The following is a 22,214-nucleotide window of genomic DNA, read 5'->3' as shown; positions in this document are numbered from 1 at the left end:
AAAAAATTGTCGGATCTAAGCCGAAGGCAGGAAGTACGTGTTCAAACTTGTACTCCCAACGGCTCGGAGACAAAAAGATCAAAACAATCCTTTTTGTTTTGACTTCCTCAAAACCTTAACTGCCCTGCATTTTTTACACTTTGAAGTTTGACCACCTCCCTTTCACTTTCAGTCAGTCTCCCTCTCTGCCTTAAACTTCCCCATTTCCCACAATTTGACACACATACGTAACAGTGCTCACCCAAATTTCTAGCCGTTAGAACTCAGAACTCTCCTTTTATCGGTGTCCTTCCTCCCTTCATAAATGTGAAGCATTTTCCCGTTTCTTGCAGCCATTTTTTTTCTCACTATGGCTAATCGCCCAGCTGCCCCAACAAGCGTTTCGAGATCTACGGATACCATAATTGACATTGCAAGTATAAAGATGCAGTCTTGTTCTGATTCTTCTGAAAATCGGGAAGGGACTGACAAGAACACAATCCCAATTTTGGGTTCTTCCTGTTCACTGAAAAGAAAGAGGCCCCCCAAGATTGAGATCCCAAACGTCTTGCGCGAAATTTTTGTCGGTAAAGAGCTTAGTCTCAGAGAATGTGCCCCCCAAGAAAATGCCGTGTGCTCTGGTGGTTATGGTGTTGGTGTTTATTCTCTCAAAGGCAAGAAAAAGTTCATGGAAGATGCCCACAAGATTGTTACTTGCTCATTTAACAAAAAGGTATCTAGCCTTGAAGGGTGGTTTGACTGTTGCTTCTCATTTCTTGTTTTGGTTATGTCTGTCAAAAAAATGGACTTTTTATTTATTTAATTCTTTGGGATAAATCGTAACTTGTAAGTTCTTGAATTTCTTGGAGTAATGTAGGGATTTTTTGGGGTATATGATGGACATGGGGGTAGTAAGGCTGCAGAGTTTGTAGCAGAGCATTTGCACTCAAATATATATGAAATGTTGAAGAATTCTTCCGGAAATGCACCAAAGGAAGAAGATATTAAAGCAGGTTATTTGAAAACTGATGAGGATTTCTTGAAGCAGGTAATGTAAAAACTTGGCAAGTTGGTCTTTTATCATTTTTAGTTTATATGTTGTTTGTTCGTTGAGGAAAAAGTCGACGAGTTTTTAAGGTAATACTAAAATACTGGTGTAACCTCCCCACGGTTCTAGGTTTCTCATATTCTAATTTTCTTCTTTTGACTACCAACCTTTATGGTACATGATAGCTGCCTTTATGGTCCATGATAGCTGCCTTGACTAAGAGTGGAAATTAGTGACCAAAGTGAATCTGGATGGTCTTACAGATTACAAGCATGAAGCATCCACTGCGCGTTTGGGCATTTAACCTCGTTCAAGACTAACTTGCTCATTGACATAGGATTTTGGTTACATAGATCAGTACCAGTTAGAAATCAGATATGGCAGAATCTGGGGTTCTGAGGGCTGCCTTAAAAGAATCATCTGATTATTTTGTCTAGAGATAGAACGGCCTGAAATTTTAACGGTGCATTTGATTAAGCAGTCAGATTATGTTCAAAATGGGTTAAAACTACGTAGTGCTTTTCTATTTATACAGAGGATCAAGACTCAGATCAATAAGAGAATCTCTTTTTTATGATGTTGGATGAAGTTGCAGCAATTCAGTTGGAAAGATTAAAGAAGCCTTACTTTTCCTTATTTCTCTTTAATTCTGCTGATTTTGTCCGTATATTGTTGCCTTGGCATCGATGTAACTTTATGAGTGGCATAACATAAGCATCCTACCGGGGAAGGAGGAAAGGAAATAATGCTTGAGAGCGAAAAGGAAGATAAACGTTTTCTATTTTCAAGGAGTTTTATGGTAGTATATTGGTAGCATAACTGTAAACAATTAATTTAATCTTGTAATTGAAGAGCTTATTACCTCTTTTTTTACAAGTTAAGGTGTAAAGTATGACTTGATGAGCCAAACAGTAAAGCACGGATCTGCACTCATTTGTCAAATGAGTATCTAAATGTGGTTGTTTGCATGGCCCTATACAAAATATACACATGCATTTTGTTTTACATCCACATGCAAAGTATATCTATTAATAATGGAGGAATGATGTCAACTTTTTGCAAACTAACCAACTACTTGAAGGTTCATGAATGACTGACTTGCCTCTATACATTGTTGGTAGCACAGGTGATTCTGCTTTACTAGTTTATTCAAAATGAAACTATAATGAAATGGCCTAGAACAGAGATTTGCATATTTTTTTAAGTAAACATCAATAGGATGTTTCAGTTTCCCAGAACAAGGTTCTCATTTTTTCAGCTAGACTATTACAGGGCTTAGGTAGTGGAGTCTGTTGCGTTACTGCCTTGATTGAAGACAGGGATATTGTCATTTCAAATTTGGGAGATTGTAGAGCAGTATTATGTAGAGGAGGAGCAGCTGAAGCCCTCACAAAAGACCATAAGGCAGGACTGGAGGATGAACGTAGAAGAATAGAAGATAAGGTACTTATGAAAGCATTCTTGGGCTTTTGTTAACATTAAGCAGATGAAGGGCTTAGTGATGAGCTAAACTTCTTTTAACTTGCCATGCAGGGGGGTTTTGTACAACATCATCGAGGAGCTTGGAGAGTTCATGGGATACTTGCTGTTTCTAGAAGCATTGGAGATGCACATTTGAAGGATTGGGTACCAGCTGAACCAGACACAAAGATCATATCTTTAACCAAGGATATGGAATATCTTGTTTTAGCATCTGATGGACTTTGGGAGGAGGTAATTAAGTATATTTAGTTATAAAATCTTGTTTGGAAAATCCAGTGTTAGGAGATGAGAATGTCAGGGAAAGAGCTACTGATGCTCACGTCCACTAGATGCCATTATCCTTTCCATTTAGGATTCTAAACGGTGAGTGCAATTATAAAGGCAGCAAGTAGTGGATTCCTCACATGCCTAGGTAGTTTGCTGCATTCGCCCATAAAAATATCACCTTACCTTTTATTTTTTTTGGTTCCTCTTTCTAATAGTGGGTGGAAGGGGGTTGTATTATAGATCATGACCATTCTTCCTATTATTGTTCACATTTAATTTGGATAGTCTTTGGATTGATGGAGCCTCAGTTGCTGTGTGTACTAGACATCACTTACATTGTTACCCAAATGAATTATCTCGAGTAGGTTGGCAATCAGGAAGCTGCAGATATTGTGGCACGATCATGTTCGCGTGAAGAGAAAGCTATTTCAAAGGAGAGTACTGATGAGTATGGCAGGATAAACTTGAGTCCTTCTCCAAAGTTGCGCAGAGTGTCTCTCAAGTCAAAAAGGACTGGTCAGTTCCCCAGCTCCAAGAGAACAGTAGAAAACTGGAATACAAGTGAAGCTAACTTCAGTAGTGAAAATGATAGCCCTCGATCCAAGGCTCAGCGAATTTCACTATCAAGCCAAGCGAATATGAAAAGTACACATCCAAGTCATGAAAATAGTATCTTTGGAACCAAGCCTGCTTGTAGTAGACTGGTGGCAGCATGCAAGGAACTTGTTAACTTAGCTGTAAAGAGGGGTAGTTTGGATGACATTACTGTGATGGTAATCGATTTAAATAGTTTTAGAAACTAAAGTAATTTTGGCTGTCCTTGATGTTTGAATAAGTATGTCAACATTGTACATGTTCAGCTTTAGAGTCTGACCAATCATGCAGGTTATGGCTGAAATGAGACAGCGCCTACATTTTTTTCCCAGTATGAACCATGGTTCTCATCTTTGTCTGGTGCTGGTGCTTATGCTGATGCTGAGCCCATTGCCATTGACATCCATAACTAATTTATGAACACTGTTTCATTAAGCTAAGCATTGAGGTTTACATAGAATCATGCATAGAAACCGAATTAGCAGATTTGGACATTGGTATTGTTCGTAAACCATGTAATTCTAGTCGATCCAAATTGCTGGCAAAGCCACATTATTTAAGTTTACTCGTGAATAAGTTTAGCCGCCATTCGTTTTCAAGCTGGAATCACTGCTCAGGGCCTCACTATTTAAGGCCCTGCTATATATTTGGGTAGCCTTTGTAGAAGAATTAAACCAAAGAAACAAGAGAGAAAGAAATGCACTTGCAGCAAAGCTCCAAATTTCCAAGCAAATTGATATCGTGATCAATCAATTTTTGTTGAAATCCAGAACTGACATGATTGAGCAACGCATTGTTCTTTTCAAAAACCCAACAATTAGGAACAAGAGAAAGAACGTGACAGAATCCAAAGATTTATGGTTCCATCCTGTGGCATGCCAAACTCAATGAAACGGTAGGGTCTGAAAAGGAACCGTTGGCAATCTGATCAAAGATCCACTTGTTCGCTGCCTCAGTAAAGTGAACGCCATCCCAATTAATCCTAAGCGATGGATCTTTGCAAGATTTTGCTATTACAATCTCTGTGCCATTGACAATTTTCTTACTTCCACATTTAATGAATCTGTTGTAGTTAAATTTCCCGCCATGACCACAGCAAGCAAGAAATGGATTCTGAAATCCTGCCAATATTCCATTCGAAAGTATACATTCGCATCAAAAGAAAACCAAAAAAGAGGAACACCGCTGATATCAAGTAGCAAAATAACAGGAATTAATTCCATTACAAATAAGAAATGGAGTGCATAACTTGTTGATGCTGCAATTTAAACAGCAACTTCAAACAACTGACTCCCCACATTGATTATTGTTACTGATATTAACAAGTTACCTAGCTTCCTTGCTTGACTGATGAGGGAATACTTCACTGAGTAAATGTCGACATAAGTAATTGCAGCTAATGGAAGGGCCTTTCTGAGTTGAACAATAGCTTCCTTCAACCGAAGATTGAAGTATTGAGCGACCTCATTGTATGGACTAGCACATCCATACTTATCAATCTGAGCTGCTGTGACTGGAAAACGGTCCATAACATAAGGTAAACAACCTACCGGTCCGGTGTTGTGAATCCAAAATGATCATACACATTCTGTCGTGTCGAGCACGGTAATAAAACTTTCAGAGATGATAATTCGAGTTAAACTGCAATCACTAGCTAGTAATAGTAGCAAATTTGTGGATTATGTTCCTTACTTCGATAACCTTGGACAACTGACCCAACACATCGGGAACATATGCCTTCACTTGTTCAGTAGACATGTTAAGTTTGTAACCAGCAGTAAGATCATTCTGGCCGATATCAAAGGTGTACAGCGCACGAGGAAAATCGTTCTCCTCTGGCAGCAAGAGCTCAAATACCCCACCTATATATGCAAGAAAATGAGCTTATCAAATCTCGTATGCTAATTAGGCTTATCATCTGAGCAAATGCAAGAATTTACCTACCTTGTTTACGTACTATTTGAGACCTTGCGTGAAAATCTGAATACTGAGTGAATTGCACACCCAGTGAAATGGGGCTATATCCACTCTGGAAAATGGTAGTGTTTTGTGGTCTGATTGTTGATCCAGCTGTTGCAAAATTAGCTCCGTGGCTGAAGTTGGAACCAACCGAATCAAGATAGGCGCTAAGGTAACGCAATCCCAAGCTCTCAGCTGACAACCAAAATACAGCAGCTTGTAACCACAACTGAAGTGACAAAACATCTCAAAAATGCATCGTCGTTAACTTCAATGTGGTATGCGATCACGAACGAAAAAAGACTGATTAACTCAAGGTCTCAAAGAAATTAAATTAAAAAAAAAAAAACTCAAGTGTGGAGTTGGGATTTGACTGTAAATGATTATAACAATCAATATTTTACAGGATTGAATATCATAACAAAAATGCAAGGTTGTTAAACTATTACATTATTTATTATTATATGCACCTTAACTCTCCCTGTTCAGTCAATCATGTGACACAAGTAAACAAACAAAAGAATACATGTAGGTATCAGCTGATGATAATATACCGCACAGAAGAAGACAAATGCATGCTAAGTAGTAGAATTGTAGATGGCAATTCAAATGGTGAATCTTTGAATAAGAGATCAAATTTAAAATTTGTAGAACAGCTTTGGACTTGTGTTTGTAGTGTTACCTATGAAGTCAATGACGAGGCGGCCATCAGAAAACCGACCGGCCGGAGAGTGAAAATACGTTTCTCCATTGGGGGGAGAGGCTTGCCCGAAGGCTGCTGAGAGGCCACCGGTATCGGAGTTTGAGTCCCCAGAGTTGAATATGGCCGGAAAGTTGCACTCGGTTAAAGTTGGAGCTGATGAGCAAACTGGACCAAGCAGTAATATCACCAGTAGTAAAAGGATAAGAAGATCATAGGATAAAAACCTCAGGTTGTGAGAATCCATCAGCACCAGCAAAAGCTACACGGACGTATACACTCGATGAGCAATGCTGTCGAAAGTACTACACTTGATGACACGATATTTTACTAATACCAAAAGAAGGTTGAAAGGGAAGAGGTAAACAAATCAATAATGTTTGAATTTAAAATTTGTGATTTTCGTACGTCTACCATTTCTTTTACTAAAATGGTCATTCAATTAAGAAAAGCGTAGATTTGTCGTCACATGACTAATGAAAATGTACATTTATTGTCACTTAACGAATCTAAGCTTGTAAACATTTTTTTTTTTTGGTCAAAAGAATCATATTTTTATTATTAATTGAGTGACCATTTTGAGTAAAAAATAAAATAAAAGAGTTTAGTGATCAAAATATGCTAGTATTTGAAAATTCCATTTGCACAATTTTCTCAATTCTTGTTTTTTGTGATTGATATCACAAGAACTTGCTAGTATTTATTTTAATGATCCTCATGGTGGATTTGGGGCTTGAAAACAGAAATTATGGATGATGGATATAAGAAGCCCAAAAGTTAAGCCCATATGTCCGATGAATAACTAATAATAAACCAGGTAGGGATCGGCACTAGTGTATACTAACTTCTTAGGGCTGTATATTAAAAAATTTCAAATGAATAACTAATAACTTATATATTACCTCCTTGATCACGTATGCATAAACACAACATCATCCTCAATTACTCCTCATGTGGAATTGGGACAAGTAGAGTTGAGATTGGGTGCATTTGTTATATTTCTGTCAAATGAAGTTGAGATCGTACTTTTACATAATTGCTTCCTCTTTGTAATATGATGATGTTTTAAGTTTGATTGCATTCAAATTTGGCTTGCCTGCGCTACAAATTCAAACTGGCTCGGGTTGAATTTTTATCAAGCCACGTTCAAACGGCACTTGAGTAGTAATTTGATCCACTTATCAAGCCATCATTAATACCTGAGTGCTTAAATCATTCATAAATTGATAGCAGAAAGAAAAAAAAAAATGGAGGGTTGGAGCGTTTGTAAGCAAGTACCATCTGCTCCTCTTTTTATCCATTTCTCAGTAGCCCAAGAATTTTTGGAGTCTCTAACGCCTATGACAAGCCATTGTCAAAGGAATGACAGGGTCCGAGTACGAACCATCCACAATTCTATCGAAAACCCACTTATTAGCGGCCTGAGTATAGTGCACCCCGTCCCAATTGATCATCACCGATGGATCTTTACATGATCTTGCTATCATAATCTCTTTGCCCTTTACCTTAATTTTGCTTCCGCAACCGAAATGCGCATTGAAGTTGTATTTTCCCCCATGTCCGCAACAGGCTCTTAAAGGGTGTTCAAAACCTGCAACAATTGAATAAAATCATGCAAACATTTCTTGCCCTGAAAAAGTCAGTATATCAATGTCACGAGTATTTCGGTTGTGGGCCGGTAGTGTAATACACGTACGTACCATGCTTCCTGGCGTGGCTGATGAGATCATATTTCAAGGTATAGATGTCTACATATGTCAATGCAGCTTTTGGGAGCTCCTTCCTTAGCTGGAAAACAGCTTCCTTTAATTTCCAGTTGAAATATTGAGCCACATCGTTGAAAGGAGTTGCACATCCCGTTTCGTCAACTTGTGCGGCGGTGATTAGGAGACGGTCCATGACGTATGGTAGGCAACCAACCGGACCAGTATTGTGAATCCAGAATGATCTGCCTCCTTGATCATATATTCCCTGCATAAAACAGCAGCAAAATCATGTATTTCGCAGTTCAAGCATTCATATTGATTTTGGAGGGCTTATCAAGAAATCACACGTGAATTCACCTTGATAATGGTTTTGAACTGATCTAGTAGTTCTGGAACATATGCTCTCACTTCATCAGTCGTCATGTTGAGGAAGTATCCCGAAGTTAAATCGTTTTGACCAATGTCAAATGTATACAAGGCTCGCGAGAAATCTTCTGCCTTCGGCATTAATCCCCCAAAAACACCCCCTGCAAAAATATTATGGTGTATGGTGTATGTAATAAACAGACAGACAAAAGTAGTGGTGAAGTGCAACGCATTGTATTTTAGCGTTTACCTTGGCTACGAATAATCTGAGACCTGCGATGAAAGTCATTGAATTGATAAAACTGTACGTTTAAGGAGATGGGGCTGAAACCACTCTGCTGTAGAGTTGTATTCTGGGGTCTAATTGTGGATCCAGCAGTTGCAAAATTGGCCCCATGAGTGAAGTTTGAACCCAATGCATCAAGGAAAGCGCAGAGATAAGGCAATCCCAAGCTCTCAGCTGAAAAATCAAAACAATTAATCAAAGTCATCAGTTCAGTAGTGAGTTGAGTATAATTTTACGCATTGGATTTGCATGGATAATCATATAATGGAACTTGCTACGTTAACTAACATGCCTGCTTCAGCAACTAAAATGATAGCAATCCTCCAATTTAGAAAAAGACAATAATAGGAAAAGTCTAAAAGAAAGGAAGAAGATGATCTATCCTAATCTGTTACAGTTGTGGACCCAAACTGGTGGGGGGGGCGGGGGGGATAGGCTGATGATGATGATGCCCAGTTTGACAGATTTTTGAAACAAAGTGGATTTCGTTTCAGATAATGTAATCCCCAAGAAAGAATACAAGAAATTTCACCCTCCCTTCTTCCATCACTAGCCACCAGCACCCAATTCTTCTTCACCACACAATCATTAAAGGGTAAGACCAAAATTCAAAAGGAAAAAGAGCAGCAGAAAAACGATACTAACTAGTACAAGATTTTCTACTAGTGTTGGGAAAATTTGGAAATTAAATTAGAGTAGTAAATTTCATATGAAACTCTGAGTCTGATGTAAGAAAATGATACTTGTAGTAAAAGTGCATCAGAATGTATAGGAGCATGGAAGGTAGATGGTACATGGGCCTGTCTGTCGTCTTAATTAAGGCTAGTTAATGTTCGACAATCTTCAATTCACTAACAATCACCTGTGCAGATGAATTACTCCGTACCAGTAATTAATTGCGAAAATTCTTTGCATTTGTTATACTCCATGCATGGCCGTATTTAATTGCCTGAAAGGTACTTAACCACGAAACATTTCGATTTGTTTAATTAATTTGTTGAACGTCTTCTATGGAGTATTGTATAACAACATTTCTCATATATACATTTCTTCAAGCTCAACAACTATATATAGATATATATATATATATAGATTTGCGTATACTGTATAGGATTGGAACTAATTAACAAGTAACAAAGCAGCTCGACATCCCACGTGACGAATAATATATATATACTGGGAAAGTAGTAATTAAGGAGGAGCAATGTATTGTTACCTATAAAATCAATAATTAGACGGCCATCACAGTATCGTCCAGCGGGGCCATGGAAGAAGGACTCCCCGTGGGGTGGCCCCGCCTGCCCAAATGCTGCAGATAATCCGCCGGTGTCGGAATTCGAGTCGCCGAAGTTAAATATAGCCGGAAATTCACAAGGCGTCTTGCTTCTCGCTGACACTGAAAGTAGATTCACTAAAAGTAACAACAATGCGGCAAGAAAAATTTTTCTCTGGCTATCAGGCGTCATAGGAGATTTTCCGGTCAAGATCTCGGAATATTTCTAGTGAAAAGCAATGGTAAAGGCCGGAGAAGCGGGAGAGGTTTTGTTGAAGGAGGTTCAAAGACAGACAGACAGACCTTTAGCAAAGTCGGCGTTTATGGCTTTTTATATTACATTCTTATGTCATGAAAGAGACAGGTATTTTAACCCACATTATCCACAAGATTTTCTTACCCAAAACTATGGCTATTCAAATAGTAACTTTTACCCTGTCCTACATTAACTAATTACTATTACAAGAGGTTCCAAATTGTATATGTAAAAGTTGAATACCTTTTCATAAAAAAGAAAAGGTAATAGAAGCAATTGGATTAACTTAAATTACGTCGCATCAAAGTAGAACTAATCCATGTCTCTATATGCCATTTTCAATTGGAGTTTGTACTACTAGAGAACATGAATGAGTGAGTACTTATTTGGAAGAAGGAGCTCCGAGGAAAGCAGCTTGCGGACAAAGGGAATGTCGGTTTCAGAGCGTATGCATATATGTTAGTGTTTTAGTTCAATTTGACCAACAACATGAACTAAGCAGCAAGCTCACTAAGATAGTACGTGTTAGGATGAGAAGATTATTAGATGGATGTAAACCTCAACTTAATGAAAATCCATGCACTGGCTAGCAAGATAACACATAACTACTGCCTATTAGCTCGAACTTGGAAGCTTTAATTTCATAGAAAGATGCATACATTTGCGAACAAAAAATGAAAAGACTTGTAGTCGCCAGTAGATACAAGAATCTTCATCTTCTTCTGAGGGTAGAGAGGTTGATTAAATCGACGTATTTGGAGGCGACGTTTATATGTTTCGAAAACTCATATTTTCTAATTATTTGGATCAATCGTTTCCCGTGTGATGTATAATACCTTCTCGCATATATGCAGCTATACGTATTTTAACAGTAAATCTCTGTGAAATTACATATGCTTTTCTCTTACCCTTATCAATATTCGGAGTATATTTGGCTAAAAGATTATTTTAAAAAAATTATTTCAAATGATAATTTTTTTTGTAACATAACATACGCAAAATTGATAACCACTGAGCCAAATCTCAATAGTCATCAAAAAGAGATTAAATTTCTCTTTAAACTGTAAGTTGGAGGTTCGAACCTCACAGCAGTGAAAAAAATTGAAAGATGGTGTTAGAAAAAAATTAAAAGAAGGTCTAGTTCAATATTTGGTAACCAATCAGTTTTCATCAGTCTTCAAATGTTATCAGATAGCTATTGATCTCAACCCTCAACAACGGACTCCATGGCCCAATGGATAAGGCGCTGGTCTACGGAACCAGAGATTCTGGGTTCGATCCCCAGTGGAGTCGTTTTCAACAATCTATACGGTTATGATTTTCTGCTTTTTCCTTGTTTTTGTTTTCACTCCAGCAATTAAAATTGAAAACTGCAAGCCTTATCCGCCCTTTTCTCAAGCATAACGTTCCATTTCTGAAAGTGTGTTAGCATCTTTTTCATTTTTTTTTTGGGTCTTTTTGTGTTAGTTCGATATGATGATCTTCATTCTTCCAAAGGATTAAGCAATCTCTGAGAAATTTTTCTTCTAAAATAGCAAGCATGGTGAGACGGAAAAATGATTGAAACCATTCGTGTTTATAACCAATAGCCAGCACTTTTGTCCACAAACAGCTTCCGCTCTGACAAGTGAGAGCTGAAACAATCTACTATGGTGGTGGAGAAAGTCTCTGACATGCTTCGGCTATAGAAACTTTAGGTTCAGAAAATGAGCCATCCAGAATTTTGCTGGCGACCCATTTATTTGCAGCTTCTGTATAATGTATGCCATCCCAGCTAATATATGTCGAGGGATCATTGCAAGAATCCCCATGAACTTCAGTTCCATTCACCATCTCTTTGTACCCACAGTCAACAATTCCAATCTTCCCACAGCAACTCTGTAGAGGAAGAGGAAAACCTGTATTTGATACAGAATTTCAGAATTGTACAAGCAAAGAAGAGATGAAAATGTTTATATAGCTAGGAAACATGATTAATTATAGCTGAGAGTGCTTTTCATCCATGCTGGCTAACAAAGTTTTGGTAAATCTCTTGTTTGAAAGACATCAAGAGATAGATGGCAACATTAACAAGACTTACCATACTTCTTTGCGTTGCTGATTAATGAATATTTAGCTGAGTAGATGTCAACATATATGATACTTGCATCTTGAAGTTGGTCTCGCAGTCTGGATACCCTAGCCCTAAGCTCATTGTTAAACTGTTGAGCCACCTGATTGTAAGATATTATGCAACCATTTTGGTCCGTGTTGCCAGGTTTTGGTGGATGTGGGATAACAAAGAATGGCAAACATCCAATTGGACCTGTATTATGGATCCAAAATGCCCTTGCTCCATTCCTGTAAAGATTCTGGTAGCAAAATAAAGGTGGATGACTGAAAAAGAATGACAGGTTACATTGAAAAGAAATTTCAGGCGTGGGGACTGATCTCTATCTGACAACAAACATTACATCGAAGAAATATGAGTGATCTGGACGAAGCTATGCACCAGTAAATACAAGTTCACGCTCATACATTTATTTTAGAGCAAGTGCTAAACTAATGGAGCAGTACGACACAAACTTACATTAAGAAGCAACTGAAATATAAAACTGCTGACAGATTCATAGAGAGCTTATTGTTTCCAAACGTTTAAATCAAACAACTAAGCAGCAGAACAAACATAAAAGAATGCCTTCCTCACAGTAGGCGTAACTTGTGAAATTCCATAAATGAACATGATGCCAAAATATGTTTTAGAAACAGAATCAAACATGTTATATTGCAGAGTCTAATTTTCAACATGTGATAGCTGCATCCGAAGAATTTTCAGTTTTTAGGAGAACTATTACCTCTATACTCCACGAAAACTGATCAATTATTCCGGAAATAAATGCCTGCACTTGTTTGTCTTTCATTGTTGTTAAGGCAAAGTGCAAGTCATTTTGTCCAATATCAACCGTGTAAATGGCTCTTGAGAAATCCTCCGGATTAGGTAGAGTGTTTATCATGCTTGAGGTCTTGGCTAAAAGAGATTTAGCAGTATATGAGCCACAAGGAGTCAAATCACTTTCTATACGAGATTGAACATATAAGCTTTTCTTCCTTCATTATCCTCTACCGTGCCACCCTCCCCCTTAACCCCACCCACGGTTTTAGACAGTAAATTTGCAGCAAACACAAATTGTACGGTTACTGATGGTTGCTCACATTGGTTATATAACTCCCTGGTGCGGGCTGTAAATTGTTCAAACTGTGAAAGCTGTACGCTGATTGAAAGAGGATTGAAGCCTGCCCCATATAACTGGGCATCAGTAAGATGAATGGTTGTCCCACTTGCAGCATAATTTGCTCCATGTCGGAAATTTGCTCCAATGGAATCTAGATATGCACTCAGATATGGCATTTCCAGCTCCTCAGCTGCAGATGTTAGGGGTCCAGCACAGTCAAAGCAAACTAAACAAGAAAACGTAATTCAACAGAGAAGGCAGAGATTGGCCAGCTAGTTATGTTCACACTATAAGAAGCATTCCACCTGCTTCTTCTAGGATCACAACTGATACAATTAACACGGTGAACATCTGAAGGGAGTCTGTAAGGACGTCCAAGTCATCTTAATCAAGTCATAGAATTGGTACTAAGAACAGAAATTCCAAACAGATGACTGATTGATCTTCCTAGACTCTGATCAAGAGAAATGTTAATTTGGAACTTGGAAGTCAAAAAGCTGAGAATTAAAGCCCGAGAGACCCAGGCATTAGCCCAATTAGTAGGCTGTAGATACATTATCTTAGCAGGAAATGCGCCTAAGATATAGGATACTTCTATTTCCTTCTGGCGCATTTAGAATCAAGCGTTCAAAAGTTTGAAAAGCTTTAGGAACAACTTTACCCATGTTTTCTCTGGTGTAGTTATTCAGTGCTTCAGAACAGAAATTAGCATCAATAAACTCGGGGAAACAGATTTTTGGCCGAGAAACTGAGCAAAAACAGTCCATAATACGGAATGAGATTTGCAGGTATACTTGTGAAGGACATGAGCTGAATGCGACAATTATTAGATATTGATGGAACACCATTTATGTACAGCGAGATGGAAGTAGAATACTGAATATCAATAGACAGGAAATAGTTTGGAAGTTACCCAAAAAGTCAACGATGAGCCGGCCATCGCAGTACCTGCCAGAAGGTCTACCGAAGAAGGTGATTCCATTCGGGAAAGGAACTCGGCCAAATGCAGCTGATACAGCGCCCGTATCTGAATTTGAATCTCCAAAATTAAAAATTGCTGGGAAATGGCAATCTTTTGACTGTTTAAGATCCAATCTAGTCTCTCTTGAAAAAAATGTGAGTGCAGCAACTACAATGAATCCAACGCCCACCGGTGCCGCGCTCTTCCTCTGCAGCCTCCATGGTAACCCCAACCTACTCAATCCCACTCTCACCCACTCCATATATGTTCAACCTACAAGCATCAAATTCTGGTTGCAAATTACCCCAAGCTACAAGGCAATACGTTCCCCGGGCCCTTTTTTAAGTTTTACTCTTTTCAAACGGCCATAGTACCAATCTGCTACGGGCAGGAGTACGAGGTACCAAATTCTGATCGGAGGTTATACAAGCATTGAGGTTGAGATTCAAGTTCTATTTCTGTTTTTGTACGGGGCTTTTATCTAATAATGATGATGATGATGATGATGATGATGATGATGTCTTGGCATGTTAAATAGGGCAGGACTGAGTTGGGTAGTAAAATGAAATCCTGAATTGGAAATAGGAGAGAGGTCTTATCCCACTTATCAAGAAGAAAACCACATTAAATCAAATCTTGTGTATCACTTTCATCTTTCATGCTTTGACTTGTATTTTGTTGTTCATTGCTTCGACTTCTGAATCCGTCCTTTCTCGGGGCAAGGGACTGAAAGTGAAAGGGCAATATCTGAACGAAGAAGCACTTTTCTGACCAGCGTTCATTTCTGATTAACCCAAAAACAACACAGGATTACCCTGCCTCTGCTTTCGCTTCCTCCATTTCTCTCGTATCCCGAACTAGGCCCCGCACATTTGATTTTTATCTGGCGCACAGCTCTCGTCTTTTTATTCATCCAAATTTTAACCACCCTGCAGAGTCCGAGTCCCAGGTCTGTTGCTCTGTGCGTCCTTTTATTCATTCATTCAAAATTTAACCGCGCAAGTCTGTAACTGTACTTCTTTTTTGCATACAATACAATGGAAGACCGAGCCTAAGACGTTCACCTCATGCTGCTTTTCAGCACATTTACATCGCCGGGAGGGCGTGGCGCTGGAGATCCATCTTCAAAAGATCGCAGCACCCTCCCGCCAATTACTGCCCTTGTCTAACATTAATCAGAATCATCTAAGAATATACAAACCCAAGAAAGCAAAATTGCAGCCCATATTTCAATTACGAAGTGGAATGTACAAGAGCTGAGAACAAATGTTCAGTCCTAAACAAACCACTACCCCCACCAACAGCCTACTTGAGAGGGAAGGTAAACAAAAAAATAAAAATAAAAAAACAAGAAAAGACAAACCTCCAACATCAAAACAAGAGCAAAACTAAACAAAGACTGCACCAAGTAGGCTGCTTGCATTACAACAGTCTTAGAAAAGAAATAAGCAAAATAAGTTTCCTCCCTCGAAATGGCACGGAGAAGCGGGCGGAAAATTGCAATTTTTACATAGTCAACAATTGATCAACGCAAGACGCCCAGTGTCAATGCTCAATATTTTCTAGCTCCATTCACAACAAAATTAAGAGAAGAATAATTCAACCATGCTAAAGATTATTCTGTCCGAATTAGTCAATTATGGAAGTAGGAGGCTAGAGAAAATTAGCGCGACATTCACCATCTCTCCTTTGATGTTGACCTGCAAGACACATGATGACAACAATTACTGACAATTCTCAACAATCTCACTTAAGCAACAACCAATTTAATAACCATATTAAGCTTATGCTCAAGCATCTTCTGCACTGATTGAATATTCAGAATTCCTGGTTTTAGCACCAGATGCAAATGCAAAAAATGTTAATGATACTTGAATCACTTATTTGGGTACATGTAGCAAGAGATACCGGCCAATGCTTGATTGAAAAATGGTAACTGAAAAACCTAGGCAAGCAAATTATTCTTCAACCTTCACAAATTGAGATTGATCCAGATTCTAAGCAGGACAAAAGAATTTAGAGTACATAGATTTCAATCTAACCTAAACTAAGAAATTACTCGCAACTCAACAACCCCTAGAGTCAGAACATACAATGCATGCTTGGCAAGCTTACTCCTTTTGCACTTCATGTGGCAACAATGAATCTTAAAATTTCAATTGTCACCCCAAAGATCAAGATTATAAAAGAAGACGATAAGGGTACAGAACAAATAGTACCTGTCTGTATCTCTATTACCCAAAAATCCTCTGCTCCTACCACCATGATAAGCTCTTCTATCATCCATAGACCTTGCCCATGCATCTCCAGTGCCACGTGAACGAGGCCTGTCCATGAACTCACCACCTCTTGGCTCTTCATATGCTGCAGGCTGAGAATGGGGCATCTCAGGATGCCCAGTAAGCCTACCTGCTCCAGAACCTGGCCTTTCAGTGGGTTTCGGGCCAAAACGAACTTTGTCATCCAATTCACGAATCAGCAGTTCCAAGTCCTTTTCCTTTTGAAGTATTTGATCATGTAAAGATTGATCATCACCAGGCTTTTGCAGTGATTCCTTTTTCAGATGTTCTATTTCTTCTTTCAGATTCTTTTCCTCCTCGGTCTCAGGCCTGAAATATTATCTCCAAGTTCAGCAACTAATGAGATTTACTTCTAACACCCAAATTTTCATGTCTTTGGGAATTAGTCTAATCTTGTAATAGCTTTTGATTAAATTATGATGAGAGCTCACTATCTGAAACTTTGAAGTAGACAAAATATGCATCAACCAACCTTAGCAGATAAGAAAAATAAAAGTGCGTTAGTGTTCTAAAAGTGCATTAGAATCTCAAAGACTAACATATGTAAAGCAAAAATAAATCACAAATACTTTTGAGCCACTACAGATTTACAGAAAAAGTGCAACCCTGATGAAAGAGAATTTCAAACTTGCTTCAAGAATGGGGCAAAACTAATAAAAAGATAAGGAAACAAATGACAACTGAGCTTAATCTTATCCATTAAACACACACTTGTGAGGAACTATATAACCCCTAAAGAAGGAAACAGGTACTCTAAATAGAATACGCAAGGAAACAGCTAGATGCATATATTGTCATAATCGGGACATTCATCTCCCCCGAACAGTGGCTCACCAGTAAGCATTGATTTGTGCATCCTGAATTAAACTGCACTGTCTCGGTTCCGTTCTTTACAAATTCATCATCGCCACATTCAAATCACAAGAAATATGATACAATCTCAAAAACTCCATAAAAGATTCAACCTAGATCATAACATGTTAAACTATCCAACGAATGTCAACATTAAAATTTATCTATCCAGGGATTGGCTTTTTCTTCAACTCATCTTTAGATTAAGTACATCCATTTGAATTATCAAAACTCAGAACCTAGGAATATCTTGATTTTTAAACAAAGTGTCCTAAATGTCTGTAGGTATTCTTTTCAGAAAGCAATGTGGGTCAGAGCTAGTAAAAACTCGAAAACAATGAAAACATCATCTACCTCGTGGATTTTATCAATGCAGTAAAATTAGTACCATATTTATACCTACACTTGATTTTCTGTGAGAAGAATAAGTCCATGTCACTTCATTGTTCTCTTTATCTTACTAGATAGTTTTTCTCCAAAATTTTAGATTATAAGTATTCTATTTTCCTTCAATTTCATTTCTGCTGTCTCATGCATCCTCATACCTAAAATTCTGTTTTAAAAAAAAAAAAGAAAAAGAAAAAAGCCACTCCCTCTCATCACCATATATTCCCCAAAAGAATCAGGAAAATGGCATTCCCCATAGTTTAGACTTCCGGATGTTTATTGTCCACTGCACTCATCAATGAAGAGATACAGAAAGGTTAAAGTTAACATAGGTCCAGGCAAACTAACAAACTGGTAGTTGATTGTTCTCGAATAGTTGTCAAACTATATCTCCAGTGTTTGTGTATCGTCTTTTTCTTTGGCTCCATTCAGCGTCATTTGCATGGTGAATAGAGTTCAAATACACAGTTGAGGATAACACGTGATCTTATAAATACAATTCACTGGCCTACCATTGCTCTGAGTTGCTTCAATTTCAGTCTCTCAGTACTAGATCCAGGTCCAACTTTCAGAGAAAGTTGTACATCATGGTTTCACTCCCATTATTTACTATACCAATTATTACCCCTCTAACATCTCAACTATGTATATGGAGTTGGCAAAAGTTACACCTACCTGGTTAATTCGCACCTCATGCAGCCCACAGTGCTAAAACTGTCTACTCTATGCAGTTCCAAATAAACAAAGAGCCAGCAATTTAGTCTGTTCAAACTGGGCCATATTTTGGTTCGAGAATTTAATCAACCAAGCCAATGAAATTCAATTGGAATAGTATCTTACCGTCATAAGATGCAAATTTTGAATAAATCATGCTTGCGACAAGCATTGCTGTTCTGCAATATTCATTAAAGAGTACTAATGATGCTTCCAGAACAGGCCAATCAGAACGCGATAACAGAATTTTTATCTCATCTCATGCATTCTTGTTGGTGTTATAATTTAAATGTAAACTAGAGTAACATTACTGTTTAGTTCCTATCAGTGGAAAGAAGACCATCAATTTACCAGACCACCATTAAGCCATACATAGCATGTTAAATATTTCGACTACTCCGTCCTCATAATTTGGTTGAATAACGTGTCAAAGGAAGAATTAATCGTAATTACAGAATAATAAACCCATGCTAAAAGAAAATAACGATGGCATTTTGTTTCATGCATGGCAGGATATGCTTATGAAAGAAAGCAAATGCATTCACTGTGTTCAGGGCGCATATAAGAGTAATCAAATCGACCCAGTGGCTCAATAAATATACCACAGGCAACACTAAAGCTGAATGGCAAGCATGATTTATGAACATAGGAAAATTCCAAATAAGCAAGTTCCAAAGTTACTTCTTTTGACAATGTTGTTCTATAATTGAATAAACTATTCTGTGTTTTGTTTTCAATTTCAGAATCCAGGCATTTACCAAATTGCAAAAACCTTCGAAAACAAACGCAAAGAGGTCTAAGATCACAATGTCCATCTTAGAACACCCAAATAAGCAGAAAGGATAGCTTCTACCACGTGAGCTTTGAATGTAAAACTATGAACCACACCACAGAATTAACAGCACCAAGAAAACCTACTTGTGGTAAGGTCGATATTGCTAATGCAGGTTAGTGTTGATACATGTCATGATGAAGTGCTCCAAAAGAAATCAAGCAAATGCTAACCTATCCACACGACGATGCTCCAAGTCTAAATCAATCTTCCTCCAATCAAGACCCTTCTCCTCTAGCAAAACCTCCCTAGGCTTAGCATCTCCAAAAGGGTTCACCTTAGGCCTTGGCTTGGCTGCTGCATCCCCTCCTGTCACCTGCAATGGCTGGCCTTCTGACCTAGCTGACTGGGAGCTCCCTGGCCTACTGGACTGAGAGCTTGCCGGCCTACTATTAACGGCCTTCTTCGCCTCAATTTCAGAATCCAATTTCTTCCAATCCAATCCCTTCTCTGCCAGCACTTCTTCTCGGGGCCTAGCTGCACCAAAGGGGTTAGGCTTATTCACCTTCACCACCGTTTCACCCTCTTCACCTCGGGGAGGGTCAAGAACCAATCTTTGTCTTTCCTGACTCCCATCACGAGTCCATTTCTCGGGCTCCGGCTTAAAATCCCCGCGGAAGCCTGACCCGAAACTAGAAGATCTAGCAGCTGGTGGCGGAATGGGTTTTTTGGAGGCACCCCAATTGTCGACCTCATCAGCCCTAGAAAGCCCACCACTGCCACCGCCCAAAGAAGCATACCGGCTGGGGCGACCCGGACCAGCAGGACCCGAATTGAATGAGGGTAAAGGCTTCTTCATTGCACCCCAATTGTCAACTTCATCAGCCCTAGAAGGTTGATCAAAATCTGGACCTCTACCACCTTGAGGCGGGCCCCTCCGGCGATCATCCTCAAAACCCCCATAAGATCTTCGAGGCCCCCCTCCACCCCAGGAGCCCTCCCCATCCGAATCCCGGTCTCGCATGCGACCCGGTGGAGGCCCACTGCTCCGGACCCCATAATTAGAAAATCCTCCTCCCAGACGTCCGCCACCATATTGCATTTCATCCCCGGCGGACCGTTCTTTCGGGCCAGTGGGTAGGCGGAGCATTTCCTCGTGGGTTAGCCCGCGCTGACTGGAGGTGGAGCCATAAACATTCTGCATCGTGAACTCTTGCAAGCTCATCTTGGTCTTCTTCTTCGTCTGCTTGGAGGCGCTGCTGACGGCATCTCTCAGGGACGGGAAGCTCTGAGAGTCTCCGCCACCGGTGGCTGAAGCGTCCGCGGAGGCCGCTTCAGCCGCAGCTTTGGCGGCTAGCTCCCGCAGTTCTTCCTCTTCTCGTTCGGAATCGGCGGCCCAGGCGCCGATATTTCCCCATGGCGAATTCGACATTTTCGAAGGTGGATTGTCACAAGATCTAAAACGAGGAAAAAGGGCAAAAATAAGTTTCCTTTTTTATAAATTTGTTGCTCTAATGGTGTAATATTTTATTTTATTTTTTTAAGGAAAAATCGCAGGGGCTCCGAGGAAAGGAGCCGGAGCTCCAACAACATGAAAACGGGTACCAGAAAGAGTTTTGAATCTCTCGTGGAAGGGGGCGGGTTCAGGGAGTTGTAATGTGCTTGTAAATTGTAATGAGCCAATGGTGGGGGAGAAGTGGAAAATTGGCAGCAAGATGGAAGGAATTAGGGGGGATTTTTTCTTTTTGTTTGGGGCTAAATGGTCACTCAAGCGGGGGGCCAGTTGAGCTGGTGGTGTGTTGTGACCCACCTGAAGAGGATGACGTGGAGATGTGGGAGTGGTTCCGATGGGAGGGTCACTTTATTTTGTGGGCCGGGGGTCGGAAATATCGCGGCCTTTTGGTGTATGTTATGTAGTGTAATTGCCTTTCTGGGCGGAACGGAGTACTTTTTTTTTTTTTTTGACACTGAGGTGTTCGAATCAATCCTTATGTGGTCCGATTAATTTCTTGCGGCCCGACTAATCCTTACGGGGAATAGAGTACTTGACACTCCGCCCTAACGTGTCTCGTGGGACTGTTTTGTGTTTGAGAGACGGATGTGGATCCATTGCCACTGCTCAGTACTAACTAAATAAAAACGAACCATTGAGCCACTGAGCTAAGGAGAAGTTCCTCTTGGACTGTAGGTGGAGGTTTAAAACTTCAATTACAATAAAAAAAAATTTAAGAATGGTATCATAGCACCTTCTTGGTCTAGACAGATCTGCATACCTACTAGTTTCTAACACACAAGCCGCCTTAGGCTCTCCCTCCCTGTAGATTAGGATAAAATAGGTTATACAATTATTATCGTTGCCGGAAAAAAAATTAAATAAAAATGACTTTTAAAAAGTTAATAATTGTTAGAATATTACTACTTGTGGTTCATTCATTAGGGGTTGGCTTCTTGTTTGTAAAATGTTTGGCTTAATGAAACCAGATTAAGGTACTTCTTCGGTGCAATGGACTTGTATGATTGTATCTTGGCAACTAACATCAATTTGTTGAATTGCTTGCGCTAATAGTAGTAGTAGTAGTAGTATGTAGGGAAAGGGTATCCTCTCTGTTTTGAGCATTTTGATTTGTGAATGTTTGGTGGGTACAACGGTTTATTCTAACTATAAACACCAAATTTTTCTTAATTTCAAGTGTGCTATTTTTCACTTAAAGACACTACTATCAAGAGGGAAGAAAAACAAAACAAAACAAAAAACTAGAAGGGTAGGTCTAACTCTACTCCCTTTCTCCATTTCTACTCCAACATTTGTGGCAAAAAAGAACTAGAATTATTTATTTATTTGCTGACTTACTAACTAGAGAAGGCAATTGCGTGTACTGATTAAGTAACCGCCAACAGCACAATATGTCACAATATGTCATCAAGTTGGTTGAGCCTGGGTACACAGCCTACCCCTTAAGTCAATGACTCTATTAATTAATTAGAATCTGGCATTGTTTGGATTGCCTTTTTCGTCGGAAAATTACGTCGTTTTCCGTGATTATATTTTTCTATTATCTTTTTTCCTCATATACATCAAATCGCTATAGTAATTTTTTCA

General features: G+C 39.1%; 5 protein-coding genes and 1 non-coding gene across 6 annotated transcripts; 2 read left to right on the top strand and 4 right to left on the bottom strand.

Moving 5' to 3' along the window:
- The first annotated feature begins 211 nt into the window (after positions 1 to 211).
- LOC113753532 (probable protein phosphatase 2C 14) lies at positions 212 to 3,805 on the top strand. The gene is made up of 5 exons (XM_027297712.1): positions 212 to 712; positions 857 to 1,027; positions 2,300 to 2,470; positions 2,561 to 2,740; positions 3,142 to 3,805. Exons 1-5 carry the CDS (start codon positions 350 to 352, stop codon positions 3,577 to 3,579), a joined length of 1,323 nt encoding a protein of 440 aa, XP_027153513.1. The 5' UTR covers positions 212 to 349; the 3' UTR covers positions 3,580 to 3,805.
- Positions 3,806 to 4,060: 255 nt separating this feature from the next.
- On the bottom strand, positions 4,061 to 6,276 carry LOC113752741 (GDSL esterase/lipase At3g26430-like). Its single transcript, XM_027296812.1, is given in 6 exon segments — positions 4,061 to 4,491; positions 4,701 to 4,946; positions 4,949 to 4,958; positions 5,063 to 5,232; positions 5,315 to 5,524; positions 6,012 to 6,276. Coding segments are annotated over 6 exon segments (1,167 nt in total). The 3' UTR covers positions 4,061 to 4,225.
- Positions 6,277 to 7,205: 929 nt separating this feature from the next.
- Positions 7,206 to 9,943, bottom strand: LOC113753220 (GDSL esterase/lipase At3g26430-like). The gene is made up of 5 exons (XM_027297321.1): positions 9,604 to 9,943; positions 8,352 to 8,561; positions 8,093 to 8,262; positions 7,730 to 8,000; positions 7,206 to 7,620 (listed from the first exon to the last, which is right to left on the bottom strand). The coding sequence occupies exons 1-5, from the start codon at positions 9,851 to 9,853 to the stop codon at positions 7,361 to 7,363; spliced, it is 1,161 nt and encodes a 386-aa protein (XP_027153122.1). The 5' UTR covers positions 9,854 to 9,943; the 3' UTR covers positions 7,206 to 7,360.
- A 1,193-nt stretch (positions 9,944 to 11,136) lies between these two features.
- TRNAR-ACG lies at positions 11,137 to 11,209 on the top strand. The gene has a single exon. It is a non-coding gene; the product is annotated as a tRNA-Arg (tRNA).
- A 264-nt stretch (positions 11,210 to 11,473) lies between these two features.
- Positions 11,474 to 14,576, bottom strand: LOC113753395 (GDSL esterase/lipase At3g26430-like). Its single transcript, XM_027297535.1, has 5 exons — positions 14,042 to 14,576; positions 13,109 to 13,318; positions 12,751 to 12,923; positions 11,997 to 12,267; positions 11,474 to 11,814 (listed from the first exon to the last, which is right to left on the bottom strand). Exons 1-5 carry the CDS (start codon positions 14,349 to 14,351, stop codon positions 11,564 to 11,566), a joined length of 1,215 nt encoding a protein of 404 aa, XP_027153336.1. The 5' UTR covers positions 14,352 to 14,576; the 3' UTR covers positions 11,474 to 11,563.
- Positions 14,577 to 15,294: 718 nt separating this feature from the next.
- LOC113753576 (eukaryotic translation initiation factor 4B2) lies at positions 15,295 to 20,811 on the bottom strand. The gene is made up of 3 exons (XM_027297764.1): positions 19,348 to 20,811; positions 16,309 to 16,698; positions 15,295 to 15,789 (listed from the first exon to the last, which is right to left on the bottom strand). Exons 1-3 carry the CDS (start codon positions 20,544 to 20,546, stop codon positions 15,765 to 15,767), a joined length of 1,614 nt encoding a protein of 537 aa, XP_027153565.1. The 5' UTR covers positions 20,547 to 20,811; the 3' UTR covers positions 15,295 to 15,764.
- Positions 20,812 to 22,214: the final 1,403 nt, after the last annotated feature.

Source organism: Coffea eugenioides, chromosome 11, assembly GCF_003713205.1.
Source record: "Coffea eugenioides isolate CCC68of chromosome 11, Ceug_1.0, whole genome shotgun sequence".
Lineage (NCBI taxonomy): Eukaryota > Viridiplantae > Streptophyta > Magnoliopsida > Gentianales > Rubiaceae > Coffea > Coffea eugenioides.
The sequence above is the reverse complement of the archived record's forward strand: the minus strand, read 5'-3'. Positions and strand labels throughout refer to the sequence as shown.

Bases quoted from the DNA above. Each gene is read 5' to 3' on its own strand.
- LOC113753532 (XM_027297712.1), top strand. From the start codon at position 350: ATGGCTAATCGCCCAGCTGCCCCAACAAGCGTTTCGAGATCTACGGAT. The intron at 1,028-2,299 runs GTAATGTAAAAA...AGACTATTACAG, and splicing joins ATGAGGATTTCTTGAAGCAG to GGCTTAGGTAGTGGAGTCTG. The intron at 2,741-3,141 runs GTAATTAAGTAT...TATCTCGAGTAG, and splicing joins CTGATGGACTTTGGGAGGAG to GTTGGCAATCAGGAAGCTGC.
- LOC113753220 (XM_027297321.1), bottom strand. From the start codon at position 9,853: ATGACGCCTGATAGCCAGAGAAAAATTTTTCTTGCCGCATTGTTGTTA. The intron at 8,263-8,351 runs GTAAACGCTAAA...ATATTTTTGCAG, and splicing joins TCAGATTATTCGTAGCCAAG to GGGGTGTTTTTGGGGGATTA. The intron at 7,621-7,729 runs GTACGTACGTGT...CAATTGTTGCAG, and splicing joins CAGCCACGCCAGGAAGCATG to GTTTTGAACACCCTTTAAGA.
- LOC113753395 (XM_027297535.1), bottom strand. From the start codon at position 14,351: ATGGAGTGGGTGAGAGTGGGATTGAGTAGGTTGGGGTTACCATGGAGG. The intron at 12,924-13,108 runs GTGAGCAACCAT...AATCTCTTTTAG, and splicing joins CAGGGAGTTATATAACCAAT to CCAAGACCTCAAGCATGATA. The intron at 11,815-11,996 runs GTAAGTCTTGTT...TATCAAATACAG, and splicing joins CAGCAACGCAAAGAAGTATG to GTTTTCCTCTTCCTCTACAG.
- LOC113753576 (XM_027297764.1), bottom strand. From the start codon at position 20,546: ATGTCGAATTCGCCATGGGGAAATATCGGCGCCTGGGCCGCCGATTCC. The intron at 16,699-19,347 runs GTTAGCATTTGC...ATAATATTTCAG, and splicing joins GAGCATCGTCGTGTGGATAG to GCCTGAGACCGAGGAGGAAA. The intron at 15,790-16,308 runs GTACTATTTGTT...TGTGTCTTGCAG, and splicing joins GGTAATAGAGATACAGACAG to GTCAACATCAAAGGAGAGAT.